The sequence below is a fragment of the Muscardinus avellanarius genome (assembly GCF_963383645.1).
Source record: "Muscardinus avellanarius genome assembly, chromosome: 7".
In the NCBI taxonomy this organism is placed as follows: Eukaryota; Metazoa; Chordata; class Mammalia; order Rodentia; family Gliridae; genus Muscardinus; species Muscardinus avellanarius.
This window is the reverse complement of record NC_137793.1, coordinates 232,026-256,702: the sequence shown is the minus strand read 5'-3', so window position 1 is coordinate 256,702 and position 24,677 is coordinate 232,026. Positions and strand designations below refer to the sequence as shown.

At 56.6% G+C, this 24,677-nt stretch overlaps 1 protein-coding gene across 1 annotated transcript; it reads right to left on the bottom strand.

Moving 5' to 3' along the window:
• Nucleotides 1–6,262: 6,262 nt before the first annotated feature.
• Nucleotides 6,263–24,475, bottom strand: RASGEF1C (RasGEF domain family member 1C; the record flags this gene model as incomplete). The annotated part of the gene is made up of 13 exons (XM_080699111.1): nucleotides 6,263–6,287; nucleotides 6,919–6,991; nucleotides 9,086–9,209; nucleotides 11,509–11,604; nucleotides 12,086–12,181; nucleotides 12,259–12,338; nucleotides 12,719–12,821; nucleotides 13,930–14,019; nucleotides 17,553–17,627; nucleotides 18,352–18,552; nucleotides 23,031–23,168; nucleotides 24,055–24,177; nucleotides 24,299–24,475. The coding sequence occupies 13 exons, from the start codon at nucleotides 24,473–24,475 to the stop codon at nucleotides 6,263–6,265; spliced, it is 1,401 nt and encodes a 466-aa protein (XP_080555237.1).
• Between the last annotated feature and the right edge of the window lie 202 nt (nucleotides 24,476–24,677).

The following is a 24,677-nucleotide window of genomic DNA, read 5'->3' as shown; positions in this document are numbered from 1 at the left end:
GGGCTCTGGTCTGGAATCCAGTGCTCAGGGTTCTGCCCTGAGCCGAGTCCTCGGACTGGGGCCAGGATCTTGCCTCTGCCAAAGTGCCACGGCAGAGGTCCATTTGCTGACTGGATTGGAGAACTCTGGCCCGAGGCATCAGATGCCCAGAACTCCTGCATCCTCATCAGAGTGCTCAGCTAGTCCCAGCCCAAGGGGCCTGGGTTTTCCTCCACCGGCAATGAACTGCAGCCTAACTCAGCACAACTGGACCCTGACTCGGAATTCGCTTTCCTCACACACAGCTGAGTCTCAGCCAAGGCCCGGGGCTGAGCTGTCAGCCGCACCAGCTGCTCCAAGCAGGCCAATGCGGGCTCAGTTAATCCAGGCTCCACGGTTGTTTCCCACCCCTGGTCGTGGGCTGGCCACACTTCGGCCTTTGACCCTGTTCTGGTTCCCAAGGCTGCCGATTCTCCCACTGTTCTCTCTCAGTTAAACAGTTAAATTGAACTTGTCTGAAGTTTCTGTTGATAACAGGTGCCGCACCTGGGACTTATGTGACATAGAAATATTTTTGTTTGTGGAGTTGAGGATTTAATCCAGGGGCATCTTACCTCTGAGCTACACCACCGGCCCTTTTTACTTTCTTGAGATAGGGTCTCACTAAACTGCCGAGGCTGGCTTAATCTTGCAATCCTCCTGTCTCAGCCTCTTCGGTACTGGAATAGAGCAGAGGGCCACTGCGCCTGGTTGGGGATTGCTCGTCGACTGCCTATATCCACTACAGCTGGGGCTTGTGAAGGGGCTACGGTGCTCACCTCAGGTGCAAACAGAAGACCTGCCCCGAATCTCAGCGACTGGCTGTCACCTTCCTGTCTCAGCTTCCCAAGCACTAGGATTACAGGTGTGCACAACCATGCCGGGCTGGCTTTATTTTGAATGTTGGTATTTTGTTCATTAATTATTTTGTGTGTGGTACTGGGGATGGAATCCAAGGGCCTTCTACCTACGGCCTACGCTCCCAGACCTATTTTATGTTTTATTTGGAAACAGGGTCTAAGTTGCTGAGAGCCTCACTAAGTAGCTGAGGCTGGCTTTGAACTTGTGTGCTCCTCCTATCTCAGCCTCCCAAGTCTGGGATTACAAGGGTGTGCCACCACGCCTGGCTCTTGTTCATGAATTTTTTGCATGAGCTTTGATTTAAAAAATTACTGCCTTAAAATATTATTAATCTATCAGTTCTTGGGAGGCTGGGCTAAGAGGAGCGCAGGTCCCAGGCCAATGCCAAGTAACAGCAAGGCGGTTTCAAAAGAAGGGGGGCTGGGCGTGGAGCTCAGAGGTGGAATGCCCGGTGCGGTCCCCAGTACCTCCTCAACCCAGTGTTCTTGACCTCAGGGCTGGGGAGGCACAGTGGCTCGCCCAGGAGGCCTGAGGCGATTTCCCAGCACACACACCCCCCCCCCCCACTGATCTTTCTGACTGGGTTTTTAGCATCATATCCGATTCTGCGCGAAGGCGAGCGAGGCACCGCCACCCAGGTCCCTCCCCGAGGGCGTCCTTTCAGGCACGTGCAGCAGGTTCTTGGTTCAGGTCCGGCAGGCAGTGATGGTCGGCTGTGACGTCAGGGTAGGCGACCGACATGCTGCGGGAGGACCGCGCGACAGGGGCGGGCGGGCGGGCGGGGGCAGATCCAGGGCACCTCTCGGAGACACTGGCTCCGCTGGGGTGGAGGAGAGGCGGAGGCAGTGGGAGGGTCGGAATGCCCTGGGACCCCCGGCATCCGGCGCTCTAGGCTCCAGCGGCCAGGACAGCTCCGGACGAGTGCCCCCTGGCGGCGGCGCGCAGCACCGCCTGGCCTCCGCGAGCTTGGGCAAAAACCTGTCATCAGGATAAACATTTTAGAGCAGTCCTTAAAAATCAGTGGGCCAGGAAGCTGCTGCCACCTGTTTTTGCACATTAAGTTTCGCTGGAAATTTGGCCAAAGGTTCTGTGGGTGGGGTGGGGTGTTGACATCATCTTCTGGGAAAGCAATTTATCCACATCTACGGTCCCTTTGGCATCCCAGTTGTAAAAGTCCATTTGATTTCCATAGAATTAAAAATATGGAGCAGGGCGTGGTGGCTCGAGTTTGTAATCCTAGTACTTCTTGAAGCATTGCTGGTCCGCAGACAGCCTCAGCAACTTAGTGAGATCCTCCCTTAGTAATACTCTGGTTCCAAAAATTAAAAAAAAAAAAGTAGGGCTGGGGGTGCAGTTCAGGGGTAGGATGCCCTAGATTCAATACCCGGTGTGTCTCTGTGTCTGTCTGTCTGTCTGTCTGTCTCTCATTTCTCTTCTCTCTCTCTCTCTCTCTCTCTCTCTCACACACACACACACACACACACACACACACACAGTAGGAGACACAATATTTTAGTCTTGTTTAGGTGAGCAGGTTTGAGACCTGGTTTCAAAATAAAAAATAAATTAAAAAAAGACTGAAGATGTAAATCAGTGGTAGAACCCCCTGGGTTCAATCTTCAACCCCTCCATAAATGAGTCCTTGTCCTGTCACTCCTGTTCCACCCCCGCCCCCGTTGGCAGTAGGAGTGAATGAGTTTGCTGAGGGCCAGCCACACTTGGCCTCCACCACTATAAAAGCAACTGAGTTAGATCTGTGTATATCACATTAACAAAAAGATCAAGCCATAAACGCACACTTTTGGTTAACAGCTGTTCCCACAGTCTGCCATCTAGGTATGTGTTCATCGTCCACGTGCGTGTGGACAGGGAAAATGAGAGGCCCAGAGGTTGTCAACACCGGCCACCTGGCCCTGAGTGGCGGCTGGGAGCCCTCAGTGGCCGGCAGTGCTCTTGGTGTCTGTACCAGAGCCTGGGGCACCCTCTGCCTTGGTCCCACTGCACTGTGTGGGGAGCACTGGGGACTGGACCCAGAGGCACTCTACCTCTGAGCTGTACCCCAGCCCTATTGTATTCAAACTGAGCTATGCCCCAGCCCGCTTTCAAACTAAGCACTGGGATTACAGATGTATACCTCTGTGCCACACTGAAAAAAACATGTTGGGGTGGTGGTGCTAGGAATTGAACCCAGGGATTTTCACATGCCAGGCAGGAGCTTTTCCACAGAGCTAGAGTCACAGTCCTCTCTCACCACTTCTTTAACATTATTACTACCATTTCTGCTCCATGCATCCATCCATCATCCTTCCATCATCCATCATCCATCCATCATCTACCCATCATCCATCCATCCATCCATCCATCCATCCATCCATCCATCCATCATCTACCATCATCCATCCATCCATCCATCCATCCATCCATCCATCCATCATCTACCATCATCCATCCATCATCTACCATCATCCATCCATCCATCCATCCATCCATGCATCCATCCATGTGTTCACCTAAGCAAGCCTCACTTGCTCACTGCTCACCAACTTGTCATTTCCTGGCCTTCTTTCCTGGCCTCCTTTGCTGGACCCTTGTCCTCAGCATTCCTTCTCCTTACCACCTGGCATACTGATGTAGTCAGGGACTTCAGAGAACCCATGGGTTTCTCATGTGAGAAGAGTCCACTGTGGAGCCCAGGCAGGTCCAGGCTTCCAGAGGCGACCCCCAGCCCAGCTCCCACCCTGGGGGGATTTAAAAAAAAGCACAAGAGCCCGGCGTGGTGGCGCACGCTTGTAATCCCCTCACTTGAGAGGCTGAGACAGGAGGAGCACACGGTTCGAAGCCAGCCTCAGCTACTTAGTGAGGCTCTCAGCAACTTAGTGAGACCCTGTTTCCAAATAAAATATATATATAAAAATAGGTCGGGGAGTGTAGCTCAGAGGTAGAAAGCCTTTGGATTCTACCCCTAGTATCATAAAAGAAAAGAAAAGAAAAAGCACAAGGGTGGGCACAGAGGTGTGTGCCTGCAGTTCCCAGTACTTGGGAGGCCGAGACAGGAGGGTCACATGTTCACAGCCAACCTCAGCAACTTAGCGAGACCCTGTCTCAAAACAAAAACAAAAATAAGAAGGGCTGGAGGTATAGCTCAGAGGCAGGATACCCCCTGAAGATTCTACCCCAGTATCCCCCAGAAAAGAGAAAGGCCCTGTCATGAAGACGAGGCCACAGCTATGTTTGCTCCCTGGTACAGGAGGTGCAGCTGAGCTGGGCAGATTCAAGCCTGAATTGTCAGGACTTAGCCTCATAGGACACCATGCTGGGTCTCAGGCATCGGTCTTAGACACCACTCCTGCTCCTGAGCCGGTCCACAGCCCCGCTCTGTGCAGGACCCCTTCCCCCAGCTGCAGGGTTTGGAGCCAGGACAGCTGGAGGACAACGGCGCCCTGCAGGGGCAGCCAGAGGGCCTGGAGTGGCTCTGACCTGTGCTGGTGAGCAGGGCCCCTGGAGAGGGGAACAGGGGCCTCCACCTTGGGACCCTCAGCTGGGCCTGGTACCCTGCTGCTGCTCAGAGTGGTAGAGCGCAAGTCCCAGGGCCTCGGGTGGCCTCGGGGCACAGTCAGCCCCCGTTCTCTCCACGGCTGTGCAGAAGGCCTCCTCCTCTCCTGCAGGCGAGCCTGCACCTCACCTTGCCGGCCCCCTGTCAGGAACTGCCTTGAGAAGACGGCCCTGCTTTGGCTGGACTGACAGTGGGGAAAGCATGCCGGGGCAGGACCAGCATGACCAGGGCCTGGAAGTGGGAATTCAGTGTTTCCATGGCAACTGGGCTACCAAGGCCAGGCTGCATGGGCTCTGAATCCTGACAGGCTGCGGCCTGCCCCTCCACGCAGCCTCTGGAGTGATCCCAGCGCCCTGCACTGCTTTCTCCAACATACCCCATGTCCCACTGCGGAGGAGGCTGCTGACGGGAGGACTGAGCCTGGCCTTGGCTGTGGGGAGGGCTGGCCTTGGGGAGGAGCCAGCGGCCTCAGCCTAGGCGAGGAGCCACGTGAGGCCAGGGCAGGGCACCCCAGCTAGTGGCCCCAGGCCTCTGAGGTGCAGGATTCCAGGTCTGCACCACGTTGCTCAGGAGTGAGGACGGCATGGCCTCGGCTCTGGGCGAGCTGGGAGCCCCGTCTCTACCCCTGCAGCCGGGGCAGAACAGCATCCGTGGGACCTGCCAAGCCTGGCCCAACCCCTTCTATGCTTCCTCCAGGTTCTCCCAGGCAGGACGAGCATGGCTCAGAACAGGGACAGTCCCTGCTGATGTTGGCCAGGGCTCTTTCCTAATGGCACCAAGCGATGCCAGGGACTGAGGGCTATTTTAGCTAGGGATGCGAGCTGAGGTAGCAGTTTCTGACCAGAGAGAGGGTGAGCGTCGCACCCTTGGCCTCCTCCTGGCTGGGCGGCCTTGCTGTGTGTCATGTGGGGCCTCAGCTGCTCTAGAGATACGGGGCAGGGTGGCGCCACAGGGAACCTCCAGGTGCCCTGCTGGCTCCACCACCTCCCTTGCACAAGAGGCCATATGCAGGGCGGCTGGGATCCCTTCACCAAAGGGCTGGCAAGCACCCAGCTGAGCACCCAGCACGGATCATGGGTTAGAAACAGCCACCGCGGCCCACACCTGAACCTTAGCTACAGCCTTCCCGGGGCTGAGCTGGGAGTCTCCCTGTGTCCTGGCTGAAGGCCGGTCGGGTTGTCCCAGGGCTCGGCGTGGACGTTGCTATGCAGGATGTACAGACGTGGTTTATCAACTCTAAGGCTTACAAGGGAAGAGGCGGCAGGCTCATAATCTACACGCTGCTGTTGATGCTGAGACTCCATTTTGTTCTGCGGACCTAGCTCAAGGCTGTCACCATTAAAAGCTACCCTGATACCAGCAGGGTGCACACAGGGGGGTGTGCGGGCTGCAGGGACAGCCCCCGGGAGGGACAGGGCAGCAGCCCTCAGCAGAGCGGCCGGCCGGCGAGGGCACTGTCCCGTGGCGCCGTGAGGCTGATTGCAGGTGCAGGTGCTCCTAAGCCTCTGGTGTCTGTGGACCTCCGTGCACCTCACTCGCAGGGTCAGAGACCGCCACCGCCCAGTCCTGGGGGTAGGGGCGCCGTGTCCGGTCCAGGACAGACTGACGACAACACAAGCTCCTTGGTCTTTAAGGCTGGGTGTTTCTGAGGTGTCCACCAGGGCTGAAGTCCCACAAAGTTTCCTGTGTCCCTGTGACCACTGTGGCGGGTGCCAGGCCACGGGGTCTCCGTTGGCAAAGCTGCCCCTCCACGCCTTGGGCCGTCTGAGGCAGGGCTGTGGGTGGCCTCTGCTGGCGCCATCTCTTCCTCCTCCTTTAGCTCAGCGCCTCTCATGTCTTCCCCAAAATAGAAGATCTGCGGGTAAAAGTGTGCGGGGAGGATGAGTCCAGCCCCGCTTAGACCCCCTGCAGGCAGGTGGGAGGCAGCCAGAGGGGGCCTGGCGGCCATGGCACTGCCCCAGCCATAGCTAATCTCTGCTTGGCTGTACCAGCATGTTGGGCAGGCAGGAGGTGGCGTGGGTGTTTAACTTTCTGGCATAAAAATATGAACTGGGAGTTCCTGGTCCTGGGACATACATGTTGACCCCCAGGAGATAGGCGCCTGCAGGACAGGCCCAGGACCCAGCCTCCTCTTGCCCTGACCCCTTTTATTTCCCTCTTAGTACTCGGGACTGAACCCAGGGACATTCTAACTCCAAGCTACACGCCTGCTTCTATTTCATTTATGTTGAAACTGGTATTCCTAAGTTACTGAGGCTGGCCTTGAACCTGAGACCCTCTGGTCTCAGCCCCTGGAGCACTGACATTACAGGTGTGCACCACTGCTAGCTGTGTTATGCCCTGATCCATATGACCTTGACCTGGCCCTGCTCCCTCTGCAGGTGGCTGAGCCCTGGGGGCCTGGGGAGGGGTATGTGGGAAGGGCCTGGCCTGACCCTGGTGCCCAGCAGCCCAGCCCTCTCCCCACCCCTGCGGTCCCAGCTCACCTTAGAGATTTCCACCTTTCCTTTTCTGCTTGGTTCTCGGGGCTCTCACTTTCATAAGAAGCCAAATAAAGACCTGGAGAGGAAAGGGTGAAGTCATGCGGCTACGGCCAAGGACGGCTGCTCCATATCCACAGCACCTCGTTTTCTCTGTTTCTTTGTTTCTTTCCTTCTTTCTTTATCTTTCTTTCTCTTTTTTTTTCTTTTTCTTTTCTTTCTTTTTTTTTTTTTTTGCGGGTCTGGGGATGGAATCCAAGGGGTTTCGACCTCGAAGCTACACCCCCTGCCCTGTTTTATATTCTTTGTGTGTGTGTGTGTGGTACTGGGGTTCCTGGAAACCCTTCTACCTCCAGGCTACACTATTTTATACTTTTTTATACTTTTTTATACTATTTTATATTTTTTTTTATTTGGAAACAGGGTGTCTTAAGCCAGCTCGGCTGGTTTCGAACCTGTGGGAGCCTCCTGTCTCCGCCTCCCAAGCGCAGGGATTACAAGCGTGCGCCACCACACCCGGCTTATTCTTTATTTTGAAACAGGGTCTCACTAAGTTGTGGAGGGCCTCCCTAAATAGCTGAGGCTGTCCATGCACCATGATCCTCTTGTCTCAGCCTCCCAAATGCTGGGATTACAAGTGTGTGCCACCACGCCCACCTTTCTTTTTTTTCTTTTCTTTCTTCTTTCTTTTTCTTTCTTCTTTCCTTCTTTCTCCTTCATTACTTCCTTTCATTTATTTATTATTTTTGGTACTGGGGATGGAACCCAGGGGCATTCTACCTCTGAGCTATACCCCTAGCCCTATTTTTCTTTATTTTCTTTTTCTTTCTTTCCTTCCTTCCTTCCTTCCTTCCTTCCTTCCTTCCTTTCTTTCTTTCGTTTTCTTTCTTTCTTTCTTGTGGTGGTACTGGGGTTCCTGGAAACCCTTCTACCTCTGGGCTATACTCCCAGACCTATTTTATATTTTCTTTTATTTGGAAACAGGATCTCTTAAGCCAGCAAGGCTGGCTTCGAACCAGTGCGATCCTCCTGTCTCCACCTCACAAGCGCGGGGATGACAAGCATGCACTACCATGTTCGGCCTTTATTCTTTATTTTAAAATAGGATCTCCCTGAGTTGCAAAGGGTCTCACTAAGTAGCTGAGGCTGTCCATGAACTGTAATTCTCCTGTCTCAGCCTCCCAAATGCTGAAATTACAAGTGTGCTTCCTGGCTCTTCTTTATTTTTGAAACAGGATGTCACTAAGTTTTGTATTTTGAAACAGTCTCACTAAGTTGCAGAGAGCCTTGCTAAGTTGCTAAGGTTTCTAAGGCAGGCTGCAGAACTGTGATCCTCCTGAATTAGTCTCCCGAGTGCTGGGATCACAGGCAAGTGCGCCACTCCCTCCTCATTCCTCATTTATGATAGCTCAAGGTTTTTCGCAGTATTTACTGAGCACAGGTCTGTATGCTTTTCCGATGCTTGCCATGGCCTGGGTAGGTCCTCTCCTCATCCCAGCGCTCTAGGCGGGGGGTGCTAGCCACAGTAACCCTACCAGGTCGTGGTAATCCCTCAGGAGGCACGGATGGGGGCGTTAGAGGCCTGTCTAGGGAAGCAGGGCACAGTGTAAAGGAGGACTGTGTAGTGTCTGACTTGGCTGCTTCCTGGAGTCTTCCCTGATGGCTTAGTCTGGAACTTTCCCCTCGTGCATCTGGGAGGCCACGTCCCCTTTTCATCTGGGTTTGCGGTACTGGGGATGGACCCAGGGGCACTCTACCTCTGAGCTACACCCCCAGGCCTATTTTGTATTCATTTTGAAGCAGGGTCTCATTGAATTGCAAACAGCCTCACTAAGCAGACCTGTCTCAGCCTATCAAAGGCTGGGATTACAAGTGTGCGCCACCACCCCGGCTTCTTGGGGTTCTGAGACCTGTAGTCCCTGACTGTGGCTGTGCAGGGGCCCTGCATCTCCCGCCATGAGGGGCTGCTCAGGTTGGTGCCAGGTTGCCCCGCTCCCTCCCACCTGGCCTCCCAGGCGGCCTTTGACCTGCTGGGGTGGGGGTGGATGACGCAGACTTCTCTGCTCCGCCCTGGGGCCAGCAAGAGGGGGCTGCCGCATGGCTGCTCAGAGTAAGAGTCTCTGCATGGTGACCAGGAGGAGGCCCAGACCAGGGCCCTGTAAGGCCACCCTACCGTCCTCGCTGAAGATGGGCGCGGTGTGCAGGTAGTGGGTGATGCTGGGGTCTTGCTCGAAAGGACACTCCACTTGTTTCCATGCGATGAACTCTCCAACTTGCTTGGCCAGTTCCAGAAATTTCTGCCAGGGTCACAGAGACACAAACTGGATTCACCGTCAGTGCCCAGCGGTCCCCGTGAGGGCGCGTGACCCGCTGGGAAAGCCCCTCTCATCACACAGTGACTCCAGGGACCGCGGAGGGCTGTGGGGCCCCGGGCGGCACCGCCAGCAGGGCACTGCCTTGGGCGCCATGGGCACCTCCTTTAGCCCTCTGAGGGGTGTGCCGCACGCCTGTCAGCAGGGAGACCGCGGCGGATTTTCATTTATTTTTGTGGTCACCCTACTTATGGCAAGTAAGTATATGTTGTTGAATTACTCCATGATGCAAAAACACTTAATAAATGCACTTAAGTACATTGTTTTAGTATAATTTTATTTAAGTAAATAAATATAAGTTTGGTGGGTAGTAGGAATTGAACCCAGGGGCATTCCACCTTCAAGCTACACCCAGCCCTATTTGATTTTGAGACAGGGTCTGTGCATGTTCAGCACAGATATAATAAAGACAAATATTTTCTGTCCACAGTTGGCTGAATAGTGGCTGCAGATCTCCTGGATACGTACGTTGAATTTTAAGAAGTGCTCCAATTTAAAAGGGACTGTAAATGATAGCACACCCCTGGGTGGGGCCCTTCTCTGTGGCACCCCTTGTCCTGGCCCCTTGACCTAGCCTCCCACCTACTTCCTGGATCTGTACAAGTTACACGAGTGTCTTACAATCTTGCTTTGCCCTGGCCTTGGTCCTAAGGACCAATCTGAGAAGGGCAAGAGGGGGTCCCTGCCCCTGGCTGGTATCATGGTCACCTGCGTGGTCACCCTAGGCTCCCTGGGCCCTTGCAGTCTCACCCATGTGGCATCAGCAGCCTGGGACCAATGCTGGCCCGGCCTTTCCCCCAGCTCTGCTGGCCTTCTGGGGTAACCAGGCCACAGTTGGACGCTTGTGGTGGAGCCTCTGCGGAGGGTCGGTCCAGGGCCAGGCATGAACTATGGGCTCCACTGCAGGGGACACTCAGAGCTCCCACTCCCCTAGCCCTTCCACGTGGCCATAGTGGTGGCGTAGGCCCATTTCACAGAGGGGCATTGAGGACTCGCGGCCCTCTCCTTCCTCCAGATTGGGGCATGCCACTGCTGCGTGGGGTGCTGTCTGTCTGGGTCCTTACAGGCTGCCACTCCAGTGTCCCCTAGCCTACCAGGCTCACTGAGTTGACGCTGGGGTAGGACCTGGGGCAGTCAGCCTGGCCTTGCTGCTGGGTAGCTCAGAGACTCAGGGGCCATGACCGAGTGGGGGTGCCCAGCCTGTTATTCTGCGGGCGTGTGGACAGAGGGCTCCCTCCACCTGGGCGGCGGTGGGCGGGTGGCTCTGTTAAGGCAGCAGAAGTCTCTCTTTGCTGCCAGGACCCCACTTTGGGCCCTGCCCTGGTGCCCAAGCTCTGTGCGGCTCCTGTTACACAGGCCTGTGGGGCTGTCCTCACGGGGTGGGAGCCCTCCAGGGCAGAAGACATCTGCCTCCTCTGTGCAGAGCCTTAGCAAGGAGGCAGAGAGGTGTGTGCACGACTCAGCCTCCCCTCGTAGACATGGGGATGGGAAGACGCTGACAGGCCTGCCCTGGAGTCAGCTCTGAACTGCTACCCTCTGTCTGCCTTGGGCCCATCAGTCAACTGGACTGCGTCCTCCTCTGAGTGTCTTTTCCTTCCTACCCCCTTTTTCTTGGGGACTGAACCAGGGACATTCTATATCTGAGCTATATCCACATCCTTTTTATTTTTTATTTTTATGTATGCATTTATTTATTTATTTATTTAAATGTAGTGCTGGGGATTGAACCCAGGGGCATTCTACTCCGACCTACACCCCGGCCCTATTTTTTTTAGTCTTTTTATTTCTGAAACAGGGTCTCACTGAGTTGCAAAGGGCCTCACTAAATAGCTGAGGCTGTCCACGAACAGTGATCCTCTGGTCTCAGCCTCCTGAATGCTGGGATTACAAATGTGTGCCACTACGCCCAGCTTCCCAGCCCTGTTTTATTTTATTTATTTTAAAACAAGGTCTTACTAGGTTGATGAGAGTCTCACTATTTGCTGAGGCTGTCCTCAAACCTGCGATCCTCTTGTTTCAGCTTCTCAAGGGCTGGGATAATAGGTGTGTGCCATCATGCCTGGATTTACTTTTTTATTTTGAAACAACGTCGCACTAAGTTACTGAAGCTGGCCTCAAACCTGCGATCCTCCTGTCTCAGCCTCCCAAGTACTGGGATCACAGGAGTGCGCCACCACGCCCGGCCTGTCTCATGTGACACTTCCTGCCGGGGCCCAGACCCTACCTCAAAGTTGACATGCCCATTGGGAAGGCGGTTGGCACAGCCCTCATTCAGGAAGTAGATGTCTTTGATGAGCAGGCTGAAGAAAGGAATGACAATCTGCAAGACAGAGCGGCCAGTCAGCTCAGGCCCGGGCAGCTCGAGCAAGTGCGGGAGTGTCTGTGCCCCACACGCCTGCCCGGACCTCAGAGGCCGGCCTGAGCTACAGGGAGAGGAAGAGACTGGCCATGCGGAGAGCTTGAGCCCAGATAAGCCTGTCCTTTCCTTCGTGTGGTGCTGGGGAACGAGCCAGGGCGTTCTTTCTCCAAACCACATACCTAGCTCTTTTTATTTATTTATTTTGAAACAGGGTCTTTTAAGTTGCTGAGGCTGGCCTCAAACCTGGGATCCTCTTGTCTTAGCCTCCCACATTGGATTAAAGCGTGTGCCACCGTGCTAGGCTAACCTTTCCTCTTCTGAAGTTGATCATCTCAGGCATTTGTTATTTTGATGGAAAGCTGACCAACACTGACCGGTCCTGGGGGCTGAGGTGGTCTGGAGCCGGTGGGCGCATGCCTGTCCCCTGGGGCCTCTCGCCTACCTTCTCCCGGCTGCTGTGGGCGGTCAGAGAGCGGTGCGCCGCCCCTCGCAAGGCTGTCCTGTAGTTGCAGAAATTGCCCGTTGGGTCCATCTGGTGCTGGAAGAAGGCAGGGCAACATTTGGATGGCTCTGTCCAGGGCCAGCTGCACCCCATGGCCCAACAAGCATGTTTACCTCCAGGATGAAAAACTTGGCTGTCTTCACCTTGGCCCAAGTCTTCTTCAGTCTGGAGACCGGGCTCATGTTCATGCCGGCTGCAAGAGGAAGGCTGTGCTGGACCTCACTAGGGCTGAGGTCTGCAGTGTCCTTGGCCTGCCAGGCTGTGGATGGGTGGTACTGGATGGGTGGTACTGGTGGACACTGTCAAAGTGGGCGTGTGCGTGCGTGCGTGTGTGTGTGCGTGTGTGTGTGTGTGTGTGTGTGTGTGAGCTCTGACCATGGCCCCCTTGGCTGACCCAGTGTCAGCCTCTCTGGATCTGGGGACGCGTCGCCAAGCCCTCACGCACCCTGAGGGCCACACCTGCCTCACGGGGGCAGCTCGTCCGGGCCTCTGAGGCAGGGCTGTGCCCCTGCTGGGGGGAGGCCCAGCTGCACCCTCCTGCCCGCTCTGCCCGCAGCCCCCTGGCCCACTCACAGATGATGGCCATCAGCGAGTTGAAGTTGCCGATGTTGAAGCACTCCCGGGCCACGTCGATGAGGAACTCGATCACCTGGGCCCTCTGCTTCTTCTTGGCTGGCTGAGGACGAGGCGTGGGAGCAGTGAGGACTCGCTCCTGCCCGGCCCAGCCTGGCTAACCACCCTCCAACCCATCTCACAGCCGAGACGCTCGGGGCAGAGCACCGGGTCCAGTGGTGAGGGCCCAGGTGTGGCACAGGGCTGCAGCACGGGGGGTGGGGGGCGAGGCTCTACAGCCGTCTTACGAAGTTGCTGAGGCAGGCCTTGAAGCTGAGCTCCTCCTGTCTTAGCCCCCATGGTACTGGGGTGATCTGCCACACCTGGCTACTGCCATCTCTCTCTCTTGAATGTGTGTGACCCGTAAATCTTAGCTTAGGCCCCCAGCCTCACTGACAGCTCAGAACCAAGTTGTATCCTTCGTCTAGGCCGTCCTCTGCTGTCCTGGCCGTGGTCCTGGGTGCCCAGGTGGCATGGATCCAGGCTTCACAAAGGAAAAGCCATCTTAGCTGCCGGGCAGCAGTGTGGATATAGGAGAGGGTGGGGCCAATGGCACCTGATGATGTATTTCTCCCGCAGAAGGACCTGCCACCCGCCCCACCAAGGGGCGGCCTTGGCTGCCTGCCTCAGCCTAGGTGAGCTTCAGATCCCAGCTCCCCTGTTCTCCTCACAGGTGTGACCTAGTGGAAATCTGTCCCCAGGAGCTCTTTCTTTCAGCACCCTGCTGGGCTTCTGGGTGGCGACCTCCCATGTGCCCCGAGACATGAGACACGCAGCCCTTGGGCTTGGCCTTCTGGTGGAAAGTGCATCCAGAGGAGGGGCTGAGACCTCACCAGGCCCAGCTCTGTGTTGCCAGGACTTCCTGCTTTCCAGGAGAAGCCTGGACTTTTGATGTGCAGTCTCCTCAATCTGAAAGATCAACCACTTCTACCCTAAGTCCTGAGTAAGTGGAACCAAGCCTGCTGCAGGACGGGCTGCAGAGCCTCTGGGCAGAGCGACCGCCACCCCGTCTGCACACAAACTCGGACATCCTTGGGTCAGTGTCTGCAGGAAAGCCAGGGGCGCCTGGTGTCCAGGGGTGGGTGCCCAGCCAGCCCTTGGGTTGAGCGGCTCCTAGGCCCCTGGCCACCTGTGGCTCTGCGAGTCACGCCGCCCGCCCGTCGCCCACTCACCATGCAGATCTCAGTTGCCACAAGGTAGCACAGTCGGTTGAACCACTTCACGTAAGCTTCCAGGTTGTTGGTCTTGTCACTGAAGCACGGCTGGAAAAGACACAGGGCCTGAGCCTGTCTCACTAACTCTTTAGAACATGAAGTCAGCTCGTGGTCATTATAGACGATCTGAAAACTTCAAAACAAAACCATCCCCAACACCAGCGACCCGGGACGTAAAAGATGTAATTCAAAATTACGTACACACACACACACACACACACACACGCGCGATTCTCTTTATCCACAGATTCTGTCTTTGAAAATTTGCTTTCTCCTGTTGGGCATGGTAGTGCATACCTGTAACCTCAGTACTTGGAAGGCTGAGACAGGAGGATCACAGGTTTAAAGCTAGGCTCAGCATCTTAGTGAGACCCTGTTTCAGAATAAAAAATAAAACGGGCTGGATGTGTAGCTCAGAGGTAGAACACTCTTGGATTCAAGACCCAGAATAAAAAAGAATAAAAAGAAGCCGGGCACGGTGGCGCACACCACAGGGACAAGGGTGCATTGATGGAGGTTACGGTGCCGTCAGATAGAGAGTGGCACACACAAGTAAACAGCACTTCCTAGACCAATGACAAGCAGGTAGAAGACGCAATGAATGCGCAGTGGGGTCGTACACAGAGGGATGCCTGTGCTCGTTCAGTGAGGATGTACATTCTTTTCAAACACACAGAAATCTGAAAATACATTTAAAAATAGTCTGTGTAAGCAGGGTGTTGAAGCACACGCTTGTAATCCCAGTACTTGGGAGCCTGAGACAGGAGGATTGCAGGTTTGAGACCAGCCTCAGCTACTTAGTGAGGAATCTGAGCAAGATTCTGTCTTAAAATAAAAAGTAAAATCAGGCTGGGGTATATCTCAGAGGTAGAATGCCCCTGACTTCAACCCCCAGTACCACACACACACACAAATGACCCATGCAAATAGATTATGTTCATGCACAGGAGCAAAAATGTGCATAGACTACCAAGGGGAGAAATCTAATAAAACCTGTATACAGCTTTTCTAGAGAATTAAAAGACATTTGAAAGATATTATAGAATAACCCTAAATGAACAGAAGTATATATGATTTTTATGGATGAAAAGACTCACTATCAAAATTGATGCAAATTTAATACAATCTAACAAAATATTGATAGGGCTTTTCATAGAATTTGACAAATGATTATAAAATTAATAAATTAACTTTTGTGATACTGGGGATCAAACCCAGGGTCAGGCTACCTCTAAGCTATGATCTACTAGGCTCAGCCCACCTACCATTTTCCACAAACTTTTTCTAGTTGTTATTACTTTTCTCTTGTTTGACCAACTCTCAGATTTATTTTATTTTGAGATTGATTTTCACTGCGTTGCAGAAGGTATTGCTAAGTTGCTGAGGCTGGCTGTGAACCTGCAATCCTCCTGTTTCGGCCTCCCAAGTACTGGGATTACATGCCTGTGCCATCATGCACAGCTGGTTGAAAATTTAAATGGAAAAGCAAAGGGCTGAGAATAGCCAAGCGCAGCCTGAAGAAGGGCTGGGGATCTGCCTCACTGGAGGGTGAAGACCCTGTGTATCGACACAGGTGGAGACACAGACCAGGGGCAGACGAGGGAGGAGCGACACCTACCTGCGCAGAGACACCTGACATCTGCTAAGGTGACAGACATCAGGGCACACTGATGGGTGAAGGAATACATGAACAGTGTGCAGAAACGACAGGCTGTCTGGAAAAATGAAAGTGGATCCCCATCTTGAGCCAAATGCACAAAGTGCATTTCAGACCAATTGTCAAAGGCAAACTTTAGAGTTTATAGAGGAAACGAGAGATTAAGTGTATGATTTGAGAGGGGGTGGGAGGGCTTATTGTAACCAAAAAAAAATAAAAATAAAAATAAAGGAAGAGCTTAGTAAATGTGCTTAGTAAATGTGATTGGCTGGCTGAAGAACGCCTGTTCACCAAAAGCCATCACCATGAGAACCAGAAGCAAACCACCCAGGAGAGGAAAGTTTGCATAACCTGTAACCAATGAAGGGCCATTATCCAGTTCATATTTCAAATAAAACAAAACAAAACGTCTTTTAAATCCTTAGGAAAAAGGTGTCACATCACAATTGATCTCGTTTGACAATATAGTGTCTCTAGGTTGCTGAGAGCCCCCTACTTAGTGAGGCTGTCTTCGAACCTGCAATCCTCCTGCCCCAGCCTGCCAGCTGCTGGGTTGCAGGCCCGTGCCTCATTGTGCAGCGTTCTGTTAATGGGCACATTCTGCTCTTTAATCCAGGCCCTATTGTTGATAAGGTAATTTGCCTACAGTCTTTGGCCATAACAAACACCATAGAGCCCAAATATCTGTATGGCCGTCTCTGTACAGGAACGAGAGTATCTGCAGGACGAGTTACTGGATGTAGTTAAGTCGAGGACGTACGTTTATCTGGGGCTTGGGATGGAACCCAGGACCTCTTACTCTAGGCCAGCGCTCTGCCCCTGCGCTCCACCCCAGCCTAGGGCTCTGGTTCAAGTGGGCGCAGCACTGCCAGTCTGCTCTCGGAAGAGAGACAATTACGCCGCTACCGACAGCCACAGGTGTCTAACCTGCTCGCCCTTTGCTGTCGGAGAGAACCCGCCCTCGAGGGCTACAGTATTTATTTTGTTCTCCTAGAGGGCTGAGGGTACAGAACCGGCCGCTTCCAGGCCTGCCTCGGACCTACTGGCTGCGGGTAAGCAGCAGGAGCCCTGCCGGCCGGTTCCTGCGAGGAAGGCTGGCTGGAAACCCGCAGCTCGGCCCGGGCGGGCCAACCTTCCCGGGAGTCCGCCCGCGCTCGCCGCGTGGCCGCTGGAGGGCGTCAGCGCGCAGGGAGCGCGGAGGCCGAGGGCCCGGGCCGAGCGCCGGCCTCCCGGACCCCAGCCTCCCCCCCCCCCCGAGCGCCGGCCTCCCGGACCCCAGCCTCCACCCCCGAGCGCCGGCCTCCCGGACCCCAGCCTCCACCCCCGAGCGCCGGCCTCCCGGACCCCAGACTCCCGAGCGCCGGCCTCCCGGACCCAGCCTCCCCGAGCGCCGGCCTCCCGGACCCCAGCCTCCACCCCCGAGCGCCGGCCTCCCGGACCCCAGACTCCCGAGCGCCGGCCTCCCGGACCCAGCCTCCCCGAGCGCCGGCCTCCCGGACCCCAGCCTCCACCCCCGAGCGCCGGCCTCCCGGACCCCAGACTCCACCCCCGAGCGCCGGCCTCCCGGACCCCAGACTCCCGAGCGCCCGTCCCCAGGACCCAGCCTCCAGGCGCCCCTTCCTCCTGGCATTTCCATCCTCCCGGCCCCACCCCGTTTTCCCGGATCCGCAGCCTTCTGCGTCCCTGTCTCTGCGGATCCTCATCCTCTCCGCACCCCTCCTCCTGGCTCCTCCATCCTACCCCTTGTCTTCCCGGATCTCCAGCCTCCTGGCTCCTCCAGCCTCCCCGTGCCCCCTCCCCCCTCGGGACCCCAGCGTGGCGTCGGACCCGAGGGGCGCAGGCCAAGCGGCATCCCTGTCCGCCCCGCAGGCACCGCAGGCGGCTCTGGTCCTGCTGGGCAGCTTGCCCAAGGCTTTCTTTGTACCTTGGTGCCGGCCAGAGGGTCCTTGTTGATAAAGGCCTGCACGAACTCTTCGGGGCCGATGTGCCGCAGCCTCTCCTGTGGGGAAGGGAGAGGAGTTAGGTGGAGCAGCTGAGGGTCCCGGCCTCCCTCCTGCCTCCCTCCTGAGCTGCCTGACCCCGAGCGTGGCCACAGGGCTCAGCGCCCTCCTTGGAGGCAGCCCCCTTTCCCAGTTCTGGGGGTACGGAGTGATGCTGGAGGGCTGCCATACCCAGCAGTTCTGGCTCAAGATCGGGTCACTGAAATAACAGCTCCCACAGAGACCTGTGGCCAGGGCAAATCTGGGTCAGAACTGAATCCTGACTCAGTCCCTCCTGCGGTGCGACCTTGGCCCATCATCAGAGCACTGTGGCCTCTGTCTTCCCATCTGTGAACAGGGACACGGGCACCCATGGGGGATGGAGTGAGAGCCCGGGAAGCCTGGAGGGCCAAGCAGTAGGCACAGAGGAGACAGACACCCAGCCCTGCCTCCAGTGGCCTCCATATGCAGCAGGGCCCATGTGCTGGGCTGGAGCGGGGCAGCCCTACACGAGGGGTTGGGGGGATTGTGAGCTGCTCTGGAAGCCCAGGGTGGGAGCAGTGTGCACTTGAGCCCTGAATCGGAACGCCACTAGTCTGGGGCACAGCAGGTGGATTTGAACCTCGTTGGTTCAAATGGATGGTTCTTGGGCCAGGCAGGGCTGGCCCCAGGCATGCTGGGACCCAGCTCCAGTGTCTTCCTGGATGTGGCCATGGCCGCCCTGCAGAAGGCAGGCTTGCTCACCAGCTCCACGTGGGTCAGCTGCTGGGCCAGCGTGTAGGGGTCGCTGCAGACGCCAAGGAGCTCCTTGTGGATGGAGGTCGTCGGCTTGGTCCTGTAGGAGATGGGCTTGTCGGCACCCACCAGGCCTTCGGGCCCCTGGCCCAGAGCTGCCAACCTCCGGTGCAGGGCCTGCAGGAGCTGGTGCATGCTCTTCCAGTAGGCCTGGGGTGGGTGGGGAGAAGAGAGAGAGCGCTTGGCCTGACCACTTCCTGGTGCCCACCTTGAAGGTGGCAGGGTTCCTGGGATCTGACAGCCAGGCCGGCTAGACAGCAGACTGTAGTCTACCTACAGGTGGGGGCTGAGTGCCCACACGGGGAGGGTGGAGAGCTGCAGCCCCTGGTGGCAAGTCAGAGTGCTGCCAGGACACCTGGGAGCGAAACTGGACAGGCTGCCTAGATGATGGCTCCTCTGCCGGGCTGCAGGCCCTCTTGTCTCCCAGGTCCCGCCCTCTGTCCCTGGAGGTGCCCATCTAGTCACCCTAGGTGAGGCGTCTTGGAGATGTATTGGAGATGGAACCCAAGGACATCCTACCTCCAAGCTACACCCCTGGCCCTATTTTAACTCTATTTTGAAACAAGGTCTCACTAGGTTGCAGAGGGCCTCACTAAGTAGCTGAGTCTGGGATTACAGGTGTGTGCCACCATGCTTGGCTTTTTTTAAAAATGGTACTAGGGATTGAACCCAAGGGCATTCCACCTCTGAGCTATACCCTCAGCCCTTTGATTTTTCATTTTGAGACAAGGTCTTCCTAAGTTACCCAGGCTGGCCTGGAACCTGTAATTCTCCTGTCTCAGGCTCCCAAGTGTCACCATGCCAATGCACGTGGCTCCTTCTATCAGACCTCTGTCAGGGATGATCAGGTCTGTTGGCCTCTCACCCCTCCAGCAGTGATGGTCCCGTGGGTAAGGAAAGTGTCCACCTCTGAGCAGGTGGTGGGTGCTCCTGGGCACTCCGAGGTGGTCAGAGCAAGCTCAGAGCAAGGATCCCTGCTTTGGACCATACCTGGGGCTGGGTGCGAGCATGACAGGCCTGGCCCTCCCTCCAGGGGCCCTACTCTTCCACCCCAATAGGAACCTTTTCTCCTGCAGAGGTGCCCATTCCTTCTTCCGTACTGGGAATTGAACCCAGGGACATTCCACCTCTGAGCTACATCCCCAGCCTTTTTAAGGTTTTTTTTTTTTTTTTTTTTTGTGTGTGTGTGTGTGTGTGAAACAGAGTTTTGCTAAGTTGCTGAGAGCCTTGCTTAGTTTCTGAGGCTGGCCTCAAGCCTGTGGTCCTCCTGTCTCAGCCTCCCAGGTACAGGGATTACAGGTGTGCAGCACTACACCTGGCTCAGCGACTCTTGTTTCTAAAGGCTGCTGGAAGTGTGGCGCCCACACATCCCCAGGAGTTTTGCTCCATAGCCCAGAGATGCTGGGTCTGGCCTGGGTGCTGGCAGGGGCAGCAGCGGGCAGGCGGCGTCCTGAGCCAGGCCAGACGGTTCAGAGGCCTCCAAAAACGATGGGCTGCTGCACAGCTGGGGCTGCAGCAGTGTCTCCTCTGGGCTGTGTGTGTGTGTGTGTGTGTGTGTGTGTGTGTGTGTGTGTGTATGGGTGGCAAGGGGCACTTGCTAAGCCATCACCAACTTCTACTATCTCATCTACACCCCTGACCTCTGCCGTTCCCTAGTCCCATAAGGGGGGAATTACCACTGGCCCTTTTATAGAAATCAATGTAAGGCTCAGAGAGGTTAAGTAACTCCAAACACACACAGCTCTGAAAACACCCAGTTCACCTTGACCTGTGCACAGGCTTCCTATCACCTGATTCTACCTGGGTCCGGGAGTCTTTTTTAAAAGATAATGCTGGGACTGAGGGCAGAACTCAGTGGTGGTGGGTGCTTAGCTTGCACGGAGGGACTTAACCCTGCTCCTGAGCACCCGGGACTTAACCCTGCTCCTGAGCACCCGGGACTTAACCCGGCTCCCCAGCACCCGGGACTTACCCTGCTCCTGAGCACCCGGGACTTACCCCTGCTCCCCAGCACCCGGGACTTACCCTGCTCCCCAGCACCCGGGACTTAACCCTGCTCCTGAGCACCCGGGACTTAACCCTGCTCCTGAGCACCCGGGACTTAACCCTGCTCCCCAGCACCCAGGACTTACCCTGCTCCCCTGCACCCGGGACTTAACCCTGCTCCACTGCACCCGGGACTTAACCCTGCTCCCCAGCACCCGGGACTTACTCTGCTCCTGAGCACCCAGGACTTAACCCTGCTCCTGAGCACCCGGGACTTAACCCTGCTCCTGAGCACCCGGGACTTAACCCTGCTCCCCAGCACCCAGGACTTACCCTGCTCCCCTGCACCCGGGACTTAACCCTGCTCCACTGCACCCGGGACTTAACCCTGCTCCCCAGCACCCGGGACTTACCCTGCTCCTGAGCACCCAGGACTTAACCCTGCTCCTGAGCACCCGGGACTTAACCCTGCTCCTGAGCACCCGGGACTTAACCCTGCTCCCCAGCACCCGGGACTTACCCTGATCCCCTGCACCCGGGACTTAACCCTGCTCCTGAACACCCAGGACTTAACCCTGCTCCCAAGCACCGGGACTTACCCCTGCTCCCCTGCACCCGGGACTTAACCCTGCTCCCAAGCACCGGGACTTACCCCTGCTTCCCAGCATCCGGGACTTAACCCTGCTCCTGGGCACCCGGGACTTACCCTGCTCCCCTGCACCCGGGACTTAACCCTGCTCCCCAGCACCTGGGACTTACCCTGCTCCCCACACCCGGGACTTACCCCTGCTCCCAAGCACCGGGACTTACTTCTGCTTGCCAGTACCCAGGACTTACCCTGTTCCCCAGCACCTGGGACTTAGCCCTGCTCCCAAGCACTGGGACTTACCCTGCTCCCCGGCACCCAGGACTTGGCTAAGCCAATGCCAGGCAGGCCAAACAGGGGTGAATAATCCTGTCTCATCATAGGACTTAGACTTCAGTGCTGCCAAAGACCTCCTGGAGGAGGGGGTGACAGGAGACTGGGCTCCCATCCCCCATCTGTCCTTGACTCCATCCCGTGAGTTCTCATCCGCCCACAGCTCCATCATCCATCCATCTATCCTTCCTTCCTCCTTTCTTTTCTTTTCTTTTTTCTTTTGTAGTACTGGGGACTGAACCCAAGGACATTCTACTTCTAAGCTATACCCCCAGCCCTTTTTTTAAAATTTTGAAACTGGGTCTCATTAAGTTACCGCTGGCTGGCCTCGAGGGGTCCTCTGTCTTGGCCTCCCAGTTCCTCACTTTCCTGCATTTACCCACTCACCCATCCACGCAGCAGCACCTCCCCACTGTCTATTCGTGCACCGCCCATCCACCCACATCCTCTTCCTGCCTTTTTCTCTCCCCTCCTTCCACCAGTCTTTCCACACCCATTCACCCCACAAACCCACAGCCATGCAAAGGACTCAGACACCTCCTCTCCCACGCTCATCCAGAAAGCTGCGTCTGTCCAGCTGGCCGCCCTCCGCTCTTCCACTCTCCCCCACCAACATGCACTTGCCCACTCGTCCGCGGCCCTGCTCTGTGCTGCACCCTAAGTTAGGATCCTTGTGATCAGGGATGCAGAGGCGGGAGGGGGAGGGGGAGGGCACGGGCCTCATCCATTGGCCTGCCTGCTGTGTGACCTGACCCCGGGGCGGTGCCCCTCTGAGCCTCAGTCATGCTGTGGGCACCGTGACTTCTTGTGGCTAGCCTGCCTTCGCAGCTTTTCTTTGTCTCACAAAGGTCCTGCCACATCCAGGCCCACCCTGGGACACACCCTTGCCACCAGTATGCCAGTCAAGCTTCCTCCCAGGGCAATGGACAGGCCAACCCTCTCCCCCCAGACGGTACCCTCTCCTTCCAGATAAAGCAACATTGGTGCTGCCCACAGAGTCATTCATCCTGGCAAGGCTGATGAGCCCACCCTGAGAATACACCAGGAGACACCTGCCCCTGGTGTGGGGCCCTTCCCCTATTCTCAACACAACCCAGGAGACCAAGATTCTTGTCACCTTTTCCTGCCCAAGCGAAGCGAAGCTTGGAGACCTGCAGGTGCTGTCCCCAGAGTGACAAAGCCTGGAGACAGAGGCAGGAGACAGGCAGGCTGTGGGACGCCCAGGCCACTGGGCGCTCCAGCGTAAGGGTCAGGTTTGCACCTGCAGCTGGAGCCCCTGAGGGCAAGCCTCCACCTGCAGGGCTACAGCCCACCCCTGGCGGCTGAGCAATTCCAGGAGAACCTGCTGCCGGGCGTGTGGCTGTCCTGCAGCCCCTTTCCTGCCTCTAATCCGGGTCTTTGGGCGGGAGCACTGATGGCCAGGTTAGCTCTGCATGTGGTGCAGGGCAGGAGGAAGACTTCTGCTGCACAGAGCTCAGGACATGGGCCGTACTGGGTGGCTGGGGTCACAGACCAACAGCCTGCCTGGGTCTTCCCAACCCTGCCATCTGAAGTCGTTGACAGTGGGCAGAAGAGCGGCCTGGAACCCCAGGCCTGGCTGCCCCTCCGTTCTCTTGATGGGGCAGAAGGGGGTGGTTTTAGAGGGTCCTGTGCAGTGTGGGGACATGAGGGCCCCATGGCGGAGGGTGCAGAGGGTGGAGTGACTCTGGCCTGACTCGCCCACCTCGTCACAGGGGGCGATGCGGCCCACCACATCCTTCAGGTGTCCAATGGTCGACTCCTCCTGGAAGTCCCGCGGGAAGGTCTCGGTCCACTCGGCCAGCAGCTGGAGCAGCTTGGGGCCAAACTTCCGGACCTGGGCCTGCAAGGCACGCAAAGCTTCTGTGCCAGGTGAAGGGGATGGCAGGGGCCGGGGGTGGGCAAGTGCAGACTTTGCCCTGCTCCCATGGGCGCAGGCAGAAAGAGGACACACGCTTTAGAACCCAGTCATCTGGTTTGAGCCTGGGGATCCCTTCAAGGGCTCTCAGAACTTACAGGTGGGGCAAGAACAGCTGACCCCGCCCCAGGGGTGGAACCAGACCAGCGCTGACCAATCAAAGCACAGTGAGCCCCATTAGTGTAATGATTGGCTCACAGACGGACATGTGACCTAAGCTAGGCCAATGAAACTGGGACTTTTGCTGGCTCTTGCTCTTTTCTTAGATGACCCTGCTGCTAGAGACCACCTGTTACATGCAGGAAAATCTGTGAGAGCCAGAGTGAGGCAAGCAGGCCCAGAAGAAACCACTTTGGAGCGTGGGTGCCTGGGGCCAGCAGTACCCAAGACTTGCCAGCTACAGGAACCAGTCACACCCCTTTGCCTTAGGCCGGGCAGGGCTGGGTTTGTCACAGTAACTGCACAGCCCAACTGCCATGTATAAATAGTCACAGCTCGCAGCATCGTGAGAGGAACCACGGAGCTGGGCCACCAACAACCCCACAGAGGAGGGCGGGTGGAGGGAGGGCGCTAGGGGAGGGGAGTCTGGAGACTGGGCATCCCAGGCCACAGATGGCAGGGACCATACTGCCGGGCTCCGGGACCCAAGCTGGGCTTCACGTGAAATTATGCCTTTCCTTAAGGATTGGAAAACCTCAGGGGGCTGTGTGGGTCAAGTGCGGCTCAGGTCCTGGTTGGGAAGATAATGGGGACGATGGCTACCTGGCTGAGAGGCTGGCCTTAGACGCCCCTCGCCGTGCCCACCCCTCACCGTGTCCAGCACCGGCTTGTCCAGCTGCTGCTGTTCGATGCACAGGTGGCAGACTCGGGCCAGCAGCTCCTGGGGCTCGATGAACAGGCGTGAGCTCAGCAGGAAGGTGAAGATATAGGCTTTCTGGGGAGATGTGCGAGATGGCCACAGCAGGGCACCCTCAGCCTCCCCCACCTCCCAGGCCCCAGGCCTGGGTGGGGAGGGTGCCCTCTCTGCCGCCCTCTCCCACCGGCGGCTCACCCACCTCGGGGTAGTAGTCGGCTGTGGGCACCAAGTGCTGGATCAGGGTGTCCAGAGAGGCTGAGGATGGGGCTCCGTCCAGGAGGGGCTGCCCGGCCTGCTCGCCATCTGTGGGCTCCGTGGGGGGCGGGCTGAGGCTGTCTGGGGTGACCATGTTGGAGGTGCTCAGCGTCTGGGGCATGCCTGCCTGCAACGGCAAGGAGCAGTTGGGATATACCTGTGTTGGGGCCTGCTGGTCCCCAGGGTTTCAAACTGGAAAGGTTCTAACTCCTGTAGTCACCTCTATGTCCACTAAGCCCAGTAGTCCAGTGGTCACTTCCTGGGAGGGCTGCCGGGGCCTCCCTGGCTCCTAGCACAGCGAGCATTCCTTCTGCTACCGCCCT